The following is a 21,118-nucleotide window of genomic DNA, read 5'->3' as shown; positions in this document are numbered from 1 at the left end:
TTTTATTGTAATGCGGCACTCAAGAATTTTTCATGTACATGATGGCAGTCAGGAATATGTGCTGATGAATGTGGATTAAACCCTCACTCTTCGTCCAGTTCTTGACAAATCTCCTAACTTAAAGTGCATCCGGATCAGCGACAACTGGATTCAAACAAGCAACCTCATTGGCCTGACAGTTGCAGCAAACCAGGGCTTTATCAGTCTATGTAAAGTGAGCTAGGCCCTCAATCAGCAGTACTGTATAATGTACCCCCATTATGCATCACAGTTAATATGGTTGACATACTCAGCTATCATCCTAATGACCTGTCTTAATGACAGTCAAGAAGTGTTCTTATATCCTCAAGGTTATATCCAGATTTTTCATATTTTGGAAGAAAATATAATCAAAGGGTTTTAGGGCAATAGAAATTACTATGAAAACAAACAGTTCATAGTAAAATGTCAAATTAGCCAGAAAGAGTTCTTGAAGAGAATGTCAATTTCATTTCATGCCACAGGGTGAAATTTTTTTTACCATTTGATTTTCCGAGTACACGAAGGGATCTTGTGTAGATACAGATATTTCACTATCAACACAAGGTAACAAGTGTCCTTTTGGAGGGAAGCGTTGCAAGTGCATGTAGAGTTAAAAACAAATCAGCATAAAGCGCATTATCAAAGAGAACAAGCAATACTTGCATTCACAACAACCAAGGAGTGTATAACTCATCTACTCAAGACGCACACGCCTGTACTCATACTCATACTGCTTGATTTCCTTAACATTCTACATTTCTGAAGTTACAAGAAAACCATAATATATCAACACAATCGTACAAAATGCAACACGGTGCTCCATCCTACAAAATCAAAACAACTCAAATGCTCCATACCTGAATAAGGGTGAAATGATTTTAGACAACCATTAATATAAGCAGAGTTGTACAAAGTAGCTGAAACAAAAATGTGAGGACACTATTACGGAACCTCCTAAAGTGACATGGACAACGTGAAACAGTTTGCACACATATGTGTATACAGTTCTAATAACATACTAATAACCTAAATATCAGAAAAAAATTCACAGTTCACTCTATCGACAGGAAATGTGAAAACCTGATTGGCCAGGTTGGAAAAGGTGCACAAAACATATATCAAATAATAATGAAAAACTGGTACACTGCACGCACAAAACAACTAAAGTATGTTAAAGAAACTGCAAAAAATAATACCTTCACACCGAACACTCAACAAAACATTATTTGATTTTCAACTCAAAGCATTATAAAAAAAGAAAAGTGCCATAACTTCAAAAACAGTATTTAAACATTAAATCAAAATACAAATGGGGGAAGAGAAATGACTTGGACTTCTTAAATGCCAATGTAAATATATTTGACTATTCAATTTAAGAACATAAAAGGTAAAAAAATTAAGCAAAAGTACAGAAGTGTATAAATTAAGGTACAGTTTTCAACAGTCTCTCGAATGGTTAGTTAAATCTTGAATTTTCATTTGCCCCTTCAAATTTATACCCTTTATTAAAATGAAAACAAAGAAAATTCAAGGTTCTTAAAATGTTTACATCATATCTATGCCACAGCCCAACATGATACGTGAATAAAGACACAAAAAACAAGCTTCTACTCAAGTTACCATATTAAATCATATTTTCTTAACAATATGCAATTTGCCAAAGCATTTTACTGAGTGCAGTTTTCTCAGGAATGTCAAAATTTTCGCAGCATGTGTAATGTTTCCTTACTCTTTTATCTACGGTAATTCCTCCAATTATTTTCATGCAGTTATGTTTACATATTTAGTTGCAAGCAGAGACCACTTGTCACCTCTGAATTTCTAATCAAAGCAAGAATAGTAGAGAAAACGGTTACATGGATTTAATAGAAAAGTATTCATTTACTTGATTTCAAACTTTGACCCAATAAAAATATATACGCGCAGAATATCCTGTAACATTTTTTATTATCGTCACTGATTTCGTTTTCAGAAAAAAAGTGTAATGGAGTGAATTCATATCCAGATCTTTCAAAAGAAATTTAAATCAAAAGAGTCTTGTCAAAATTTTATTAAAAGTTTATATTAAAGACTTAATTAACATTCAACAGAAAAACACCCAAGAAACAGAAGTGTCAGTGTGAATGTGTGCATCTAAAACAAGTGTAGGAAAAACAACACCAGTGCCAAAATATAAAAGAACCCAAGAGACTATACCATTTCCAAAACTGGACAAAAGCAAACCAAGCCTGCTACACAGAAAACACACAATCCAAAGACTGCTCTACAGGCCATTTGGTCAACAGTGACATAATGTCCTCAAAATAAACTATTGAATTTTCCCTAACCTCAAATCCAGAAAATAAGGTTTAAAAACTGATTTTCTATGATGATAAATGAAATTTGCTTGGCTTATTTCAGTATCTCCTGTATAAAAGGAATGTAAAAAGCAATATAAAACCTTAACATAAAGGTCTTCAAGTCTGTGTCATCCTTTTAATAATGTGGCCCTTAATCTGTTAAGAACTTTTAATGACATCTGGTCCCATGTATTTGAACATGAACAAAATTTCTTTTCTCGGACTGACCTTTCCATCAGTTAGTCTCTACATTACTGTTGACAATAATGGCCATGAGCAGAGTTTGATCAGATTCATATTCACAGAGATTCTGACAGTGAATCTGTGTGACCATCACCCCAGGGCTAGTTTGACAATGTACCTGTAGCGCTGGTGTAAGATGGGGGCAGATCCTCATCAGCATCATCTAGATTAACTGGACCCAGCAAGGGGACAGGCAGAGCGACCCGCGCAGCTCCTAAAGGTAACACAGGCATGGCGGAAGAGTTAACACAGGTTTGACCAACAGTAGGCTGGCTGACCTGACTTTGATGTGAGGGGAGGGGAGAAGTAGCAAAGTCTATCTGCATTAATTATCATTTATTAATCATAATTATCATGACCAAATACTTATGTGTATACAGCTTATACATAAAATAAGGCGTGCTACCATGAGTGTGATAAAGTGAAATGAACATTTAACAAACATGAAATGAATTATTTGCAGGTCACAATAATCTATGCATTTTTACCGAAGTGAGCCATTTTAGTGCACCCTTCTGTGCACCAGGAGCGAAGTCCCAAGGTTGGATAAGTGAGCTAAAGCAGTCCTGTTCAATGTTTTAATTTTTTGTTGAAGTGATTTATGGTGGAGCACACTTCTGTGCATACTGAGTCCAGGCTGTGTACAGGAATTCCAATGTGTGACAAGTGAGTCAAAGCTGTCCTGTCCAGTGTGTATAAGTTATGGTGAGTAAGCTTTGACGGAACACACTTCTGTGCATACTAAGTGCAGGAATACCAATGTGTGACAAGTGAATCAAAGCTGTCCTGTACAGTGTGTACAAGTTGTGTTAAAGTAAGCTTTGACGGAACACACTTCTGTGCATACTGAGTCCAGGAATACAATGTGTGACAAGTGAGTCAAAGCTGTCCTGTACAGTGTGTACAAGTTGTGGTGAAGTGAGCTTTGACGGAACACACTTCTGTGCATACTGAGTCCAGGCTGTGCACAGGAATACCAATGTGTGACAAGTGAGTCAAAGCTATCCTGTCCAGTGTGTACAAGTTGCGTTTGAAGTAAGCTTTGACGGAACACACTTCTGTGCATACTGAGTCAAGACTTGCACAGGAAAACCAATATGTGACAAGTGAGTCAAAGCTGTCCTGTCCAGTGTGTACAAGTTGTGTGTTGAAGTAAGCTTCGAAGGAATACACTTCTGTGCATACTGAGTCCAGGCTGTGTACAGGAATTCCAATGTGTGACAAGTGAGTCAAAGCTGTCCTGTCTATTGTGTACAAGTTGTGTTGAAGTAAGCTTTGACGGAACACACTTCTGTGCATACTGAGTCAAGACTGTGCACAAGAATACCAATGTGTGACAAGTGAGTCAAACCTGTCCTGTCCAGTGTGTGCAAGTTGTGCTGAAGTGAGCTTTGACGGAACACACTTCTGTGCATACTGAGTCCCAGGCTGTGCACAGGAATACCAATGTGTGACAAGTGAGTCAAACCTGTCCTGTCCAGTGTGTGCAAGTTGTGGTGAAGTGAGCTTTGACGGAACACACTTCTGTGCATACTGAGTCAAGACTGTGCACAGGAATTACCAATGTGTGACAAGTGAGTCAAAGCTGTCCTGTCCAGTGTGTACAAGTTGTGGTGAAGTGAGCTTTGACGGAACACACTTCTGTGGCATACTGAGTCCAGGATGTTCACAGGGAATACCAATGTTTGACAAGTGAGTCAAAGCTGTCCTGTCCACTGTGTACAAGTTGTGCTGAAGTAAGCTTTGACGGAACACACTTTCTGTGCATACTGAGTCAAGACTGTGCACAGGAATACCAATATGTGACAAGTGAGTCAAAGCTGTCCTGTCCAGTGTGTACAAGTTGTGCTGAAGTGAGCTTTGATGAAACTTACTGAGTCAAGACTGTGTACATTGAAGTACAATATATGGTGAACACTTTCAAAAGTAAGAGTAAGAGTTCCAACTTCAATAACAAAAAGTTTTTTTGTTTTTTTTTGTACTCTCCCAGATACCCTAATTATGGTATATGAACCTACACAAAAGGATTAACATACATAAGTGATTTCCAGTGACAGACACATCTTTTGGCAGTGTACCGGTATCAGCAGGTATATAGTGTGCAGTAGCAAAACAAACAAAACTGGCACTTATCTGCCTAATTCCTCAACATTTTTCGCATACAAAAGAGCAACTTTCAGTATAATTTAGTATAATTTAACCTTTTGCATTGATTTTGAAGACAAAACTATATTGGTTGAATTGGCAAATTTCAGGGCTTCACAAAAAGTATAATTTTATCAGTCTACACAGACTAATGCCCTCAGGATATGCTTAAACAGCTTGCAAACATGCAAAAAGGTTGAAGAATTACATTAACTGAACCATACCAAGTGAAAGAGAGTAAGAAAATCTGTGTCAGAAAGATTTATAACAACTTGTCTGCTAAACACAAATTTTGTAAAATCAGAAGTTGCACGGGTATAACATCCATGTGAAAGTGTCAGTGATTTTTTCATACTCTCAGTCTTGTAACATAAGTCAGAAATCAAAGGCATTAAAGACTGTTTGAACCAAGACAACATCACGCCTTGAATCCAAACACAATCTATTAACAAATACAGCTATAATACAGGTAAAACCAAACATACATGTTGTTGCCATTTAGTAAAACAAAGACTCTTCTTTGTTATATACAAGAAATACATAAATGTGAAATGCTCTTGTCCATGACCTCCATGTACACAAGACTGACAGACAAAGGGCTGTGATCTAAACATCACACAGACGGAAAATAGCTTAAAAACATTTGGAGTTATGCTAAATTTTACCAATTATTGCATCACTTTTACTGTCCATCAGAATCAAATCCAGTCTAATGCATAAACAAGTCAGGAGAACTGTGTTTATGTTGACAAATTTGTTCATACAGTGAGCACAAAGCTAATGTTACTTTTAAAACATAAAGTAAAACCCAACAGTTTCTTGATGCATGCTCATGTCAGAATACAAAACAGTATACATGTATGCTTTACATGTTATTAACTCCTGCACAAACTTGCATTTCAACACTGAATACTGCATATAACCACAAAAAAACAACCACTCCTTGTTTACAGTAATCTAGATCACGTCACCTCTAGCATAGGGGGTTTGAATTGTGTAACATCCAAATTTGATAATTCTGACCCTAAAACCGACCACTTGAACCTTAAGTATCTCTGCCCTGTTTCTGAGTTACCTTACATCACCTAAAGTTTAGGGCTATATTTCTGCTTTCTTAAGAGTTTCTTGTAAAGTCTAATTAATTTTCTTACACATAGCAATAAAAACTTACAGTTTGGCATCAAAAGTATAATAATAAGGCCCTTATCTGCTTCTGAAAGTGGATTTTTACATACACTCTTCAGGTGAAATATGGTAATGCAAATTGACACCTATCCACCATGCCCTTCGGAGTACCAGGGCATGTGTGATATTTGTTATTAAATGAGGCCAACACTGAGATGACATGACAATGATACAGACATTATATTCCATAAATGGTTCTGAAGCACACCTACCCACTGAGGTGAGAATGGTCAGGTGTGATTGAGTTGTTGATAAGACAAGTACAGAACAACAGATAATCTATGTAAACTACACTTATCACTGGTGGCAAATGTCAGACAGGGACTCATGCTCAATTGTGGACATTATGCACATCTATATACAATGTATACCATATTTCTTAAAGCGATACATGATTCTGATTGGTTGATGTGATAGATAGGCAAGTCAAGGCTACGCCTATCCTAAACTGAACTCTTTAGTATGGTAGATTTATTCAAGGATGACCAAGGCTGCAAGATTTAACTCCAGAAACCCTCTCTCCACTATCAGCCAATCAGTGTCCATTCTGCATCCCATTAATCTGATGACTAAAAATGACTAAAACATACTAAAAAGGTCTTTTATACGTAACAAACGTGATATGTTTTTTTCAACAAGTTGCCAAAAATTATAATCAACACAACAGAGAAATAATCAACTAGAATGATGTACATGATCCTATTCTTCTCAATATGACTAGGGAAGGTTTAGAGGGGTATACCAGAGATTTTTGGCAAAAAATTAATATTGCCTGTATATAATTTTTCTGTACTTACCAAGATCAGCACATAGTATTGCCTTTCGGTAAATGTCAGACTTGTACCCTGCACTATTTATACTGTTAAAATGATTCTAAATTTGAAAAAAGTTACAATTTGACCCAATCTGAACATTTTAAGCACTTTGGAATAATAAGACATGCGCAGACGAGGCTGACGTTGGCAAAAGGTAATTATTTGGGGTATTCTAAAATAATAGCCAAAATTTCACTGGATTTGCGCTGATTGATTTTTTGCAAAGAATCTCTGGTAAAGCCTCTTTAAAGCTTACAATCAAGCTATTTTATGAGTTGGGACAAATTCCACAAAACAAATTTAGACTAATTTGCAGTTCATAGCATCTCACTGATACAAACTTCTTGTATATTTGTCCTAAAGCAAAACTAGTTATTAACATGTTTCTCAGTTTCAACTCCAATGGTCTAAGAATATTCAGCATTTAAATTTCAAATGCCAACTTCGTAGATCAAAACTTGCTGTGTGACATTTGCCCCTGGCACACACGTTGTGGTGATGAGTGGATGATAATTACGACATAAAGCAACAATAACTTCACATGAGGGCAGTTTACATGATGACTTCTACACACAGAGAAACATGAAAATCGTTTCCAATGAAAACACAAAATACTGTACACACTAATATACAGGGAGTTAACTCTGTGAAAGCTCCTTGCCCTTACCATAGGCTACAGTGCCTGACGGGGTGACACTTCTCTGTAACAGGCCACAGAGAGCGGATAGCCCTGGGTTTGTTACGATGGAGAAGCCACAGAGGTGTTCTATAGGAAGCCCCAGCGGTGCAATCGCTCCTGTAATGTGATTCTAACTTCCTCAAGGGCTGCCCTGTGAACACAAACAAATAGAACATGATCATTATCATTGTATTCACATCACATACATCATTATCACCTCTCCTGTAAGGTGATTTAGACTTTCTCAAGGGCTGACCTGTGAACACGAACGCACGGATCATGATGATGATCATCATTGTATTCACATCACATACATCATCATCACCTCTCCTGTAAGGTGATTTAGACTTTCTCAAGGGCTGCCCTGTGAACACGAACGCACAGATCATGATGATGATCATCATCATTGTATTCACATCACATACATCATTATCAACCTCTCCTGTAAGGTGATTTAGACATTCTCAAGGGCTGCCCTGTGAACACGAACGCACAGATCATGATAATGATCATCATCATTGTATTCACATCACATACATCATCATCACCTCTCCTGTAAGTTGATTTAGACTTTCTCAAGGGCTGACCTATGAACACTGAACTCACAGATCATGATGATGATCATGATCATTGGTATTCCACATCATATACATCATCATCACCTCTCCCTGTAAGGTGATTCAGACTTTCTCAAGGGCTGACCTGTGAACACGAACGCACAGAACATGATGATGATCATCATCATTGTATTCACATCACATACATCATCATCACCTCTCCTGTAAGGTGATTTAGACTTTCTCAAGGGCTGACCTGTGAACACGAACGCACAGATCATGATGATGATCATCATCATTTATCTTCATATCACATACATCATCATCACCTCTCCTGTAAGGTGATTCAGACTTTCTCAAGGCTGACCTGTGAACACGAACGCACAGATCATGATGATGATCACCATCATTATATTCACATCACATACATCATTATCACCTCTCCTGTAAGGTGATTTAGACTTTCTCATGGACTACCCTGTGAACACGAACGCACAGATCATGATCATGATGATGATCATCATTGTATTCACATCACATACATCATTATCACCCTCTCCTGTAAGGTGATTTAGACTTTCTCAAGATGAACGCACAAATCATGATGAACAGTGAACAGAATATAAAGTGCACACCTATTAAGATGTACCAACATGAATGGCACAGGTTAACTGAATGTTCAGCATACATGTACTTGACAGGCAGACATGTACATATGTGCAGTTTTGATTGCTAGTTACCAATCAAAGAAATAAATTGGTTGCCTAGCTGCTTTGCTGCATCTCTATTTAGTGGTTTGTACTTTCTGTCTGATGGTCTACCACAGTTTTGGACATCCTCTTTTTTTACATGGGCTTAATTTTTAAACATCGTTCATTCACATATCAAATGGAAAAGAGACGAAATCCTACACAACTGCCAATTTTTCTTGTTCTGAAATGGATTTGTGACTTGTATTTATATCTGAGGGGAAAACAGCAAGGTCCATGCAGGCTGGAAAGTACTTTCCAGCAATCTATCCTGAATTTGACAACTGTTTTCAACTGTTTCCTTCAAGACAATATTCCAAATTTGTTCACTTTCTGGAATTTCCCAAAACTAACTCTCTAAAAAGAATAATAATCATGAAACATACAAATTGTAGATATGCTTTTGAAAAACAGGAGATCATTGGAGTTTACATTCCTGAACGTTACACCAAAACCAAAAACTGGCCATCCCAGGGAATTTTTTCTTATAAAATTTTCACTGATAGCCTTAAAAAAAAGTTCTTATTTCGAAGTACATGTACATGTTAGCAGTGATTTTTACTACAGTTTGTACTAGAAAAATAGAACCATGTATTTCACAAAGTTAATGCAACAGCTACATGTGTAATTTTGACTGAGACTCTAACCTAGCTGGCTTTATATAGAGCTGTAAGGTAAGAACAACAGCCCCATCAGTGACAGAAGACCCTACATTAGACAGGTCACTGGTGTACTCCACTAGTTACCACCTGTGTAGTGAAGTGGCTTGACATTATCCAGTGCCAGAGTAAAGCAGATAAGAGTTAATCTCATGTATGATGTACAGGTATAAGGTTCAGACACACACAGACAGAAGGACTTGACACATTTTCTGAAAGAATACGGAAGTGAAACTTTCAGGACTTCTACCTACCAGTATCTACCAGTCCCTTCACAACACTGATAATTAGAAATAAATCAATGTTCACTCAGTAAAGTAAACATGGCATTAGGTTATGTAAATTAGTTAGTTCAAGTACCAGGTGAAGGGTGAGGGTAACTCCAGTTTCCGAGTACGGTATACTACATGATCTTTCCATCAATTTATACATGTATACATATGTCTACATCGAAGTTCTTTATAAAAACAAAACATAAAAACAGAATAATTTGAAACATTTAGTAGTATCACAAACTGTACGTGTAACATACATTTGTCAAGTTATGATTCCACATACAAAAATCTGCGCAAATGGCTTCCTGTTGAAGATTTGGACAGGTTTTTGGAAAAAAAAAAAAAGAAAGAAAAACAAACAAACAGTTGAACAATGAACAATGAATACACCTCCAAAACTCACTCAGATAGGCATCAAAGAACACATGCGAAAATGAAAAGTGTAGATGATATGGTTAAATAACACTATACATGTGACATGGGATGAACTCAAATGTTGGCAAGCATTCTTTTACCATAGACTAAATTCTACTCATTAGCAAAAATATGGAATTCTAAAAGTAGATATATGTACAGGGCACATTAATGCGATACATTATACAGCTACTAGACAGCGAAAAAAAAAATTCCCTGGAAAAAAAACCTAATGTTTGGAGGAGACTACAAGTAAGATAGAACAAATCACACCATTGTTTTTTGAAACTTGACAGTTAAAACTGTCTTAATGCATATAGGTGTATACCACTTTAGGTGTTGCGTAGATAGACATAAAGGTGTTACGCTAATTTCATGAAAAGAAAACCAGTTTTTTCCCCTAAATCTTCATTTATACAAATATAATTTGTGTGTACATATACACATATGTATCTACATGTATATAACACAACAACAACAGGTTGTTTTGAATATGTGGCATCAAATCAACTACATGTACTGCCTTTTCCGAGTGATAAGCACCTCTAATAAACCTGTGCTAATTGCTGACATGGGAATCAGAATGGGTGTTTGTGTTTACACAGGTGTCAAAACAAACAAGCCATTCATATCCCAGCAGTACATGTACACATAGGGAATGGTACACAGATGAACGCTCAGACAGAGGTTTTGTAATACAAACTGTATTGTACATACGGCAAATCTTTCATCTTTTCAACCTCTATAGCACCTTTTGCAGTGGAAATTTATTCACACACTTATTATGAAAATGACACTAAAATGATTTGCTTGTGTCACTAAAGATACAAGCTCCAGGGAACTGTGCAAATTATTTCTCTACACCCCATAGTTCTCTCAGAATGTTTCAAAATATAGGTCATGGAGGCGGTTGAAAAGTCTGAAGAATTAAGAGTACATGTATTGTCTCTGGGCTCTGCCCGGTTTCCTCCCACCATAATGCTGGCCGCCTTTGTATGAGGGAAATATTCTTGAGTATGGTGTAAAGCACCAATCAAATAAATAAATTGCCTCAGCATACAGTTTCAAATCAGTATCCTGGACAACAGTGAGAAAAGACCCTTGTTAATACTGGCATGTGGAAGCAGGTGCTAATGGCTAGGTAGACAAAATTATCATTCAACCACTGGGCACAGATAAATACCACCTGTTCTAAATACATGGCAAAGAGAAACTGCTGGCACGTCATGGAAAGTACTGACATTAGGTTTACTAGCATTACAAACAGTTTTACATAATTGGCACCGTGCATACAAGTCCAGTCTTGGAAATTAGACATCATTATTATTCCTGGCCCATTATGTTTTTGGGTTTGTGTTTTTTGTTTCTCAGTAGTTAATTGAATGAAATTGTAGTTTGTTACTTTTCTTGTTGGCTGCAAGTTTCACAAACATGAATTCCTGCAGTATTATCACGTGATAAAGCCAGATGCTACAGACATCATTAGAAGAAATTACACTGGAATGTTATATTGCTATAAAAAATCTCTTTCCTTCCACAATAGCTAAGCGAACCAGAGAAAATTCAATGTTCTAAAAAAGAATGTCGACACCGGCCGTCCAGTTCTTTGCCCATTCTTCTTGTGCTGAATTCCAAGCACGGTAGTACCACGAATATCTATTTTAAAATCTTGCATGCGACTTGATTCTGGATTGAACTCTAGATCTAGCATTCATCAGGCAGACACTCTATCCACTACACCACCACAGCTTTATGACCCTTATGTGACCTATTATGTGAAAAAAATTACCTGATATATAACTTCCCTTGACTAAAGTGTATTTGTCTTTAAAATCTTTTGAAAATGAAACTCATATTTTTCTAGCAGGATATCACTCTATCTTCCAAACATACTAAACATATATTATAAAAGAATCCAGATTTAGCTACTTCAATGACAATGTGGGCTGGTAAGCTATAGCTTTAACGCCTAAATTTCGTGCATATATCAGATTTAATATTTACTATTCTTTCCTTCTGTCTGCTTCATGTACCTTTTTCAATATTTTTTTTTACACTCAACTTAACAATATATACAGGGGTAGCTAATTATGAATAAATAACCAATCTGGACACTTAATCCTTTAAGAATTCTCAGAATCAGGCAAAAATGAGTCACTTAAACACTGGCAAAATAAGTCACTTAAGCCACTGTAGAAATTTTAGGTCAAATACAGTGGGCAGTTTGGAGTCAAGGAGAATCAAAACAGGCATGGGAAGCTTGAAGGTGTGTAGAAACCGCGCCCACAAGTTTCCAATAATGACAAGTGGTTCCTCATCAGAGATGATCAATACCAAGTGCATAAATCTATGATAAATCCAACTGTGATGCCACCTGAAGGTTTCTATTTTCAACAACATTTTTCAGTTAGCTGGACAACTATCACAGGGATCTGGAAACTCATCTCTCTTATCTCTGCCTGGTTGCCATGGTAACTGCATCCTTACCTCGCATTGGCTATCCTCTGATCAATTTCATCCATGGAGTTACTGTGCGCCATTCTCATCGCTCCCATCACTGTGTTTCTCTTCTTACGAATTCGCTCACACTGGTGGATAAATATACCAAACAACACTAAACATTTCTTAATATACCATAACCAAAACTATTATACATGTATGTATGTATGCCACATAGCAATGTTTCAATCAAGGACCAAACAAATTTGAAATTTCCAAATTCCTTTTTATCTGCACACAAATTAAGATTGTGTAAAAACTGTTGTTTACCTGTTTATCTCACTGAATTTACACTTGAACATGTCCTGGGATTGAATAATTACTCAATAATAGAGGTTGACGATCAAAGCAAACTTATTTCTGAATAAAAATAAAAAAACAATTTAAGGTATATTTCAATGAGTTACGTGTTAACATGATGGCCCTACATGAGTTACCTCCTCTCTGGCTGATATGAGCTGGCGTTCTGCTGCATGGCGCTTGGCATGGTAATGCATTAGTTCTATCTCGTGGGTTAATTGTAAGTATGGTTGAAGTTCCGACGGGGCTCCTGCCTCTCGTGACTCTATTTCCTTCTCTGCTCGTTTTAAGGCTGATCGCACCTGGAGGCAATTCGGTATAAATAATTCTCACAGCAAATATACAAACCAAAACAAAACAGTGGTTTTTATTAAATGATCAAAAATAAATGAGCTTCAGCTGCTGTAATTATTAGAAATGCTAGTACACGTAGCTAACTGAACAAATGGAATTATTGATTGCATCTTTTTCTTTTATTCCCCAACATCTGTCATCACATCATCACCTGAGTAGATGTACATGATACTATAACAAGTCAACAATGCCATTTCTGACTGAAGTCAAAATTTGAAACACACAAAATCTCATCACAAAACTTAGTTTTTGGAACAGGAAGTTGAAATTTGGAAATATTTGTCTTAAGATAACATTGATGTGGGGACAAACTTTTTACTTTCTAAAGACGAATAATAAGCTTTGAGGAATCGGCCGCTGCACTGGTGATAATAAAGTCCAAAATGTTCTATCCCAAAGAATTTAGACAATATACATGTAAAGTGTACTTTAGGCACTCTATAGTGTTGAGAACTCATACACTACTGGAAATTGTGTTCACAAAGAAACAAAAAAATAAGCAAACAATGAAATAATCATGTAAACAGGCAAACCTTGAACATCATAATGTTTTATTGTAAATCATAAGGTTTACACAAATAAAATTTACCTGTTTTAGTTCTTCTTCCGCCAACTTTAACCGCGACATTTCTTCTAGACTTCCTTCTCTAGCATTTTTTAACCGCTCTGCTTCAGCCTGAAATACCAACAATCCTTCTAACTAAAGATTTCTACAATACACCTGATTAATTTATCTCATCATCTGTATCCAGGAATTAATTACCTCAAATCTGCATTCAAACAAATGTACCATAGTCTTTAATCACATCTAGAAGGTCTTCGGGCAGTCGCAAAACTCCACCTACAATACCTAAACATGCTTTTATCACCACACATTGTGGTCAACAGCTCAGGGGTCTTGTAAGTCTAGGCAGGGGTTCAATCCCAAGTAAGGTCAAGCTCAAGCCTATAAAACTGGTGATCTTCCACTCTGCTTGGTGATCAACATCATGGATAGGCTAAGAACACATCTAACTGGGAATGCTGGGAATGCTGGGACTGAGATTTGCATGCTGTATGGTTCCTTCAGCGGTTTCGTTTCAGTAAAACTGTAAGTGACAGCTTTTATCAGTGACAAACCCCAGATGTACCATTACACCTTTGTCACTGTGATAAACCTCAGGCTTACTGTTACAGTTATTACCATAGTGATAAACCTCAGATTTACTGTTACTGCTGTTATACTGATCAAAAGCCTCTTTTCTGTACAATGTCTAAAGACTCAATACTGCTGTTTCTATGTCCCACTCCTAAACACCATCTAAGATCTGCTTGTACCTATTATCAGTCTCCCTACTGGGTCCACACTGATCTAACGGATCTGATGTGAGGAAAACAAATCAAAACAAAGCACTGTAATATTAGTTCGTTCTTGTACCCTCAAGCTTAATGTTAATGCTGCTTCTATCCTATCCCTGTATATTATCTAAGAACTTAACACATGCACTATGGTACCCATTATTCGCGGAAACTGTTTAATTTTCCTATATGGCTTAAATAACTCAAGCACGTCCACCAGGTATAATCAAGGGTGGCTTTAATCCTTTTCTGTTTCCTGTGATGTCGTTACTCTAAGTAATTTGGATCAGAGATTAAAACAATGGGGGATGATTATAACTATGTAAGAGCATTATTTCACCACCTACCATGAGCAGTACTCGAAGACACAAGATGCCACTAAGTTAGTTCTCGCAATGATGAGTACTTTTAATGAACTGGCTAAGTGGCCTGTCACCTTTTGAGCAGATCAATGCAAAACATACCATGTTAAACCCCAAGCACTCACTCACTTAATGCAAAACATATAAATTCACCATTATCGGAGCCAGTCATTAATTCTTGATGAATGACATAGCTGTCTAATGGCCAATGCGTTCTTGTATACAGTTCACAATTTGTTAGAGCCTCACTCATTGGCCCACAGGAAAGACACAGCCAATGTGATAGCACGTATCAATGCGACATTTATTGGAAGCCGGCACGTGTTGGTATCTACCTTTCTTTCAATTTACCAGCACAGTGAAAATTGATCAAATTAAAGACGAATGTACTCCCACGATAACCAGAGTTTTAAAATTCTTAAAGCCTAATTCACCTGAGCCTAATTCATTATCTGAGACTTACTTTAGCTGCCTCTATCTCATCTCTGTATTTTTCCTCCAGGTTTTTCTTTTCTCGGCTCACAGATAGCTGTTCTTGTTCTGCTTTTTCCAGCCTGCAAATCAAAGGAAAACATTGCAACTGTCCAAGAAGATTTCCATTACAATATAAACGATTTGTGCATACTGTTTGACTGATCCAACGAACATGCTGTTAACTTTTGTCAGCAACATTCCAATAATATATCTTATACTGTATGTCTAAATTTACTCTCACTGTCAGAAGGGCTAATAGAGGCCACTTGTCTTCCATAGCTTTATGGTGTGCACATCTATAGGTCACACTTAGGAAAGTTTGTTAGTATAAATTGCCAGAAGTTGGTTGTCTACCTGGTGCACCAATGTTCAAAAGGGATTGAAAGAGAGTGTTTGTAAAGGATATTATTACGGACAGTGGGACAGACAGACTGCGATGGCTTTGACAATTCTTGTAGACAAATTTGGGCTAGAGGTAACAATCAAACATGTATGCATGTATTTGGGTCCCCATGTGAACACACTGTACATGTACATGTATCTCGCACTGTATCTTTCAACAGCACCAGAATTCATCACAATGGGAGACTAGAGGGCGAGCCACACAGATGGTCCAAATGACTGTAGAATGCAGCATTTTCTTCTGTAATGTTGCAATGCCTGTGCACTTGATGTATGTTTTATGAGCACATAAAATGCCGATAGTTGTGACGTACTAAAGGAAAGAACAAATAAGCGCACAGCTGTCTTGACACAGGCGAGAAGGAGTTTTACCAGTTCCCCATTGTCTTACATGACCTACATGTACTAGAATTTCTTGTGTATAAACTACCCAATTGTACACATTCTACATGTACACATTCTACATGTACATGTACACATTCTACATGTGCACGTACACATTCTACATGTACACTACAAATGTACACATTCTACATGTACACGTGTACATACACGTAATACATCTGTATGTATACAGGGTATGTTCATCCAACAACTGTAGACGGGTATGAAATCAATTGTGAGACTCGACTCAGCAAGGCACGTATGATAGGTACATGGATGTGGGGGGGGGGGGGGACCCATCTCCTGGGGTGCCAGCAAACAAATAAGCCTGAAGCAAATTAGTGAGGATGTACAGGGAGAGACCAGGTAATAAGCCTTCGGATAGAAGGTGTGCCACAAGGGTTTAATCATCTCTGGCAATCAATTCATCGAGGACCAGATATACACTGGTAATAATGGTGAAATCATCATTGGGATCTAATTTGTAAACTTCCCACATGATTCCCTATACAAAACCTATTTACTCTGGCATAATTAATACAGTCATTTTGTACTTCATGATAATAAACAATAGTTAAGCAGTGGAGCTGTATTATCAGACTAACTGAAAATGACTTGATGAGAACACATTCATGTATAATTCTTGGATATCTTAATACACACAAATATCCTAAATGACCCTAAAAATTTCATCCACAAAAGTGCATTTTTAGAAGCAAATAAATGTCACAAAATATTATTTTTGGTGCTGAAACTTACAATTTTCCACTGGAATAGCATCCCATGTTGCAAGCAAACCTCAAAATGCCTTTCTAAACTCAACAAAACTCTCAGGACCAAGGAAAATGCACACGTTTGTCAGGGGCGAAATGTAAGGTCATTTAGAGTATTTCAGTACTACATTAGGATTTACTGTATATGACCCAAAACTCCGTCCATCATTCCATGTAAGTTACTCATTTTGCCCGATAAGAGAATTCATTTAATCTCAGCAAGATGGATTATTTCCAAGGTACATATAAGGTGATATCTCAACCAGTGGAGAAATATAGTCAGCAATAAAATTAACATTTTCTGACCATTATGTGCCCAGTACACTACACTGGGCAAATACACTAGTTGCCTTTACAAATGCTACTAATTCAAAGAGCTGAGAACACAGCTGCACTGACTGGTATATGCACTTACTATTTCCATTATGACTAACATTTTGTTTCTGTTTTCACTACTCCAAAAGGCACTAGAGGGCAGGAGAAAGCTTTGTCACTTGAACTCATCCATTGTCACTATGATAAATATCTGATCAATACAGACTGGGTCAACCCAGTACAGTTGCACTGACACTATGCTCTCATAATAACAATGAATTCTATCACACAGATGTCTATATTACAATCCTATCAACAACTTTACCACATAAATTGGTAAGCAGTACCTATGCTTGATAATATCAGTTACAAGTTTACTCAGTGAAAGGACACGGAAATATACGTGGTCAGAACCTTCCTATTGCACTCAATCTAAAAAACTAGCAATAAACTCATCAATGGGGAGGCGGAAAAATTTTTTAAACCCGTGAGGGGGCACTAGTGAGAAGCAGAACATTGAGCCATTGTTACGTGAGGAATTGATTATAGCGTAACATCAGGAATGGATTGTAGTGTAACGTCTACACTGTTACAATGTATCAGTTTCAATTGTATAGTCATACTGCCTTTAATGTGATGTCATCATGATGAATTGGGAAAGAAACATTTGATACCAATAAATGACATCAAGATCTGTTTTCACAGCTGAACAAACAGAGATAATCTAGTCAACAGGTGCATATAGTATCAACTGTAGGATATGGGAATATATAGCCGTTACTGTCCAATGAAACCCGAAGTACAACATTGGCCAGTTTTATGGGTGGAGGGCTCGGCACTGTCTTTCTGTGTGGTCATGCAAGGCAACATTACGATCAGGAAATGTTTTCCCTTCAGCATCTGTACTGGAGTTACATGAACATCTTTCCTGGACATGAAGCCTGACAATGTAAAGGAGATGTATACTTGGTTATACCCCTTTTGGCTTCATGTCTATGTTATTCTCTGACCAAGCAGGACAACATGGCATCCAGGTAAAGCATTCAAGCTGGCACACTGCCTTGGTTTGATATCTACCGTACAGCGTGGCAGAGCAAGATTTGGTAATCGGGGAGCACATTCATTCCTGCTCTAAACTTTTCATATCTGCATTACTATGTGTCCAAAGCATGACCAAATGTCAGTTTTAAATGACATGCCATTGTATCGGCAATCCTGGCTTGACGTCTTCAATCACATGCAACACCACATTTACCTATTTTTTGACAAATTGACACTTACTTGTTTTGCATCTCAATGAGTGACTCCTCAGCCTTCTGTAGTGACTCCATATCCTTCATCATGCGCTTGACGTTGTTTTGCGAGTATTTGTGTTGAGCGTAGGCAAACCAGCAACCCCCTAACGCTATGACTAGAGACGCCACTACAGCCACGTCCTTTATGTAACTGTGCGCTTCTGCAGAAAAAAAAAAAAAAAAAAAAAAAAATCACCAAGTCCCACATTAGACAGAAATTGATGTAAAACCTTGTGTAGATCAGCTGGCACTCAATTCATCTTCAGCCCTAATAATGTATCTTACCTGTTAAACATACCATATTTTGCTTAGACAGAGTGCACCAAATTCGAATCTTAACATACCCATGCACAATACATAATGAACATAGTCACATCAATGCTGTCAGTAGTGTTGAAGACAAGACACGCATCAGAAAAAAAAACAAAAACACGTGGGTCTTACTTTTTGGAGGCCCGAACAAAACAACATCCATAGCTTTGACAGACAGCTTCTGTTTGTGCACAGGGTTCTTAATCCCCAGAACTCCACTGATATAATGATGGGTGTTCGTGGCAAGTCTGAAATAGCAAAAAGAGACTAAAGTTATTTTCTAACCTTGTATTACAAATAAACTAGCATACTTTTCAAACGAACATAGAAACTGGTTTTCTGAAAAGCAATAATGCAATAAACATGTAAATACATGAATATATTTAAATGATCCTTTTACAGGGACTCAACTGCACATATATGTATGCAATAGTTGAATGCAACGTCCTGCAAAAACTTGATGTGGTCATGCAGTTAAGCTTCTGGTCAATGGCCCATGTTAAAAGACAGAATGTCAAACATTTTACAGATCAACAGACCAAGTGACCGATGGAGCTGTTTGTCACAGTAAAGAAAAAAAAAACAACAAAAAACCCCCCAGAAAAATCACAAAGCAAGACAGAAAGAAAACAAATGTTAATGGTGATCTTGTATACCATGGCTGAGCATCAAAAGATAATGAAATGATTGTTGAAGGTTTCAACCATTCTCACTAGAGTGGTTGATCGTATTGGCACTAACAGGGATTACCATCAGAGAGACGACGACGCTCAGGTGCAGTAAACATGACAATGGAAAGCAGGATGCTCAAATTTCTTCACGACACTCTTTAGACAGTAAACAAGCAAAGTGAAGTCACAGGTGTGCCTACAGGCCATATTTTGTTCCTACCTGCACTGCTATAAATACATGTTATAAATCTATGCAATGCGCAAACAGGTAATAACTGGTATTACAAAATTTGCATTTACAAGGTGACACCAATTTTATTTTGTGTCTTACAGTCGAGCCAAAACTAAAAAAGTAAAAAAAAGAAAAAGTAAAAAAAATAAAACTGAAAATTCAGTTTTCATATTGTCTGATTTTGATTTTCCGATTATGTAAATATGTCTTCAACAGGAGAAATTGCTGGGATAGTCCACATTTTCCACAAATTAGATGATTTTCAAGTTTTGTTTTTATGTTTATACAATCCATTGAAAATAAGATTTTAACAAGAAAAGTAGGGTGGGCTTACGGAGATATAAACCATGCAAACTCATACAAAACCACACACCCTCAAAACGTACATGTACATTTTCCTAACTCAAAGCTGCAATGGTTAGATTTGAACAAGTGACCTCACTGGTCACAGTAAAATTGGTTATGGTGAGAACTGTGCTCCTATACCAGGATGGGCAAGCCAAAAAGAAAAAAAAAACATATAAGGCTGATTTCACAAAACAATTTTTTCACTTCAGCTAAACATGGACACTACGTTTTAAATCGTAAGAATAAAAACTGTTGACACAAGAAGACAAAGCAATACAAATTTTAAAAAAAAAATTTTCAACCTACACTGTATGTATAAAATCACTTTCTGGTGTAAGTCAGATTTTTATGTTCAAGTAGCTGGCTGTATCTTCTGCTTACCCGCAGTAGCTATGAATAGTATATCTGTGTGACAATGTCCACTGAATTTGCTGCAGCCCCATTCATATGTGCCACTGTGTTTCTTACAGATCATCTGTTAAAGTCTATGATATACAGCACCCAAGAGCAAGGAATGCCTAAGAGAACCGATTCTGAGTACTACCCTATAGCTGCCACTATTATATCCACACTACAGGTATTTCAGAATACTTCACATACTTCTTTAATAAAGATGCATCCAAAAGCATATGACATGGAGTGTCTCAGAATTGAGATGACCTGGGTTACATGTAGCATTATGGATACCACAGAGAATACATCTGTAACATGCCAGCCTCCATTTGATGAATGTATCAAGTCACTTGGCCACCAAGGTGGTTATTTATTTACCATAATTCTTCTAAAATTTGGGACAGATATTAGTAGTGTTGTCTAACCATGTGAGAAAAAAGGAACTCAATATTCCTGATATAATCAAATATATATTGCCTAAAATAAGCAGACCAGGTGTCCTCACATTTTAGAGGAAATAGGGTACTTAAACACAATCACATGACCAGAGCTACCATGGCTATACCAGTCAATACACTGGCTGGA

At 37.1% G+C, this 21,118-nt stretch overlaps 1 protein-coding gene across 3 annotated transcripts in view; it reads right to left on the bottom strand.

Annotated features, from left to right (window-relative positions):
* LOC135473841 (stromal interaction molecule 1-like) overlaps positions 1-21,118 on the bottom strand; it is a 54,844-nt gene that overhangs the window by 6,591 nt on the left and 27,135 nt on the right. The window contains exons 5-13 of one of the 3 annotated variants that reach the window (XM_064753754.1): positions 19,022-19,137; positions 18,564-18,738; positions 15,398-15,488; positions 13,824-13,910; positions 13,018-13,182; positions 12,569-12,669; positions 7,416-7,578; positions 2,722-2,817; positions 879-938 (exon numbers count right to left, since the gene is read on the bottom strand). In XM_064753754.1, the coding sequence (XP_064609824.1) occupies positions 7,515-7,578; positions 12,569-12,669; positions 13,018-13,182; positions 13,824-13,910; positions 15,398-15,488; positions 18,564-18,738; positions 19,022-19,137 (799 nt within the window). In that variant the 3' untranslated portion in view covers positions 879-938; positions 2,722-2,817; positions 7,416-7,514. The remainder of the gene's footprint in view (positions 1-878; positions 939-2,721; positions 2,818-7,415; positions 7,579-12,568; positions 12,670-13,017; positions 13,183-13,823; positions 13,911-15,397; positions 15,489-18,563; positions 18,739-19,021; positions 19,138-21,118) is intronic. The other 2 variants (XM_064753753.1, XM_064753755.1) reach the window with 2 other exon arrangements.

Source organism: Liolophura sinensis, chromosome 8, assembly GCF_032854445.1.
Source record: "Liolophura sinensis isolate JHLJ2023 chromosome 8, CUHK_Ljap_v2, whole genome shotgun sequence".
NCBI classification, from domain to species: Eukaryota; Metazoa; Mollusca; class Polyplacophora; order Chitonida; family Chitonidae; genus Liolophura; species Liolophura sinensis.
The sequence above is the reverse complement of the archived record's forward strand: the minus strand, read 5'-3'. Positions and strand labels throughout refer to the sequence as shown.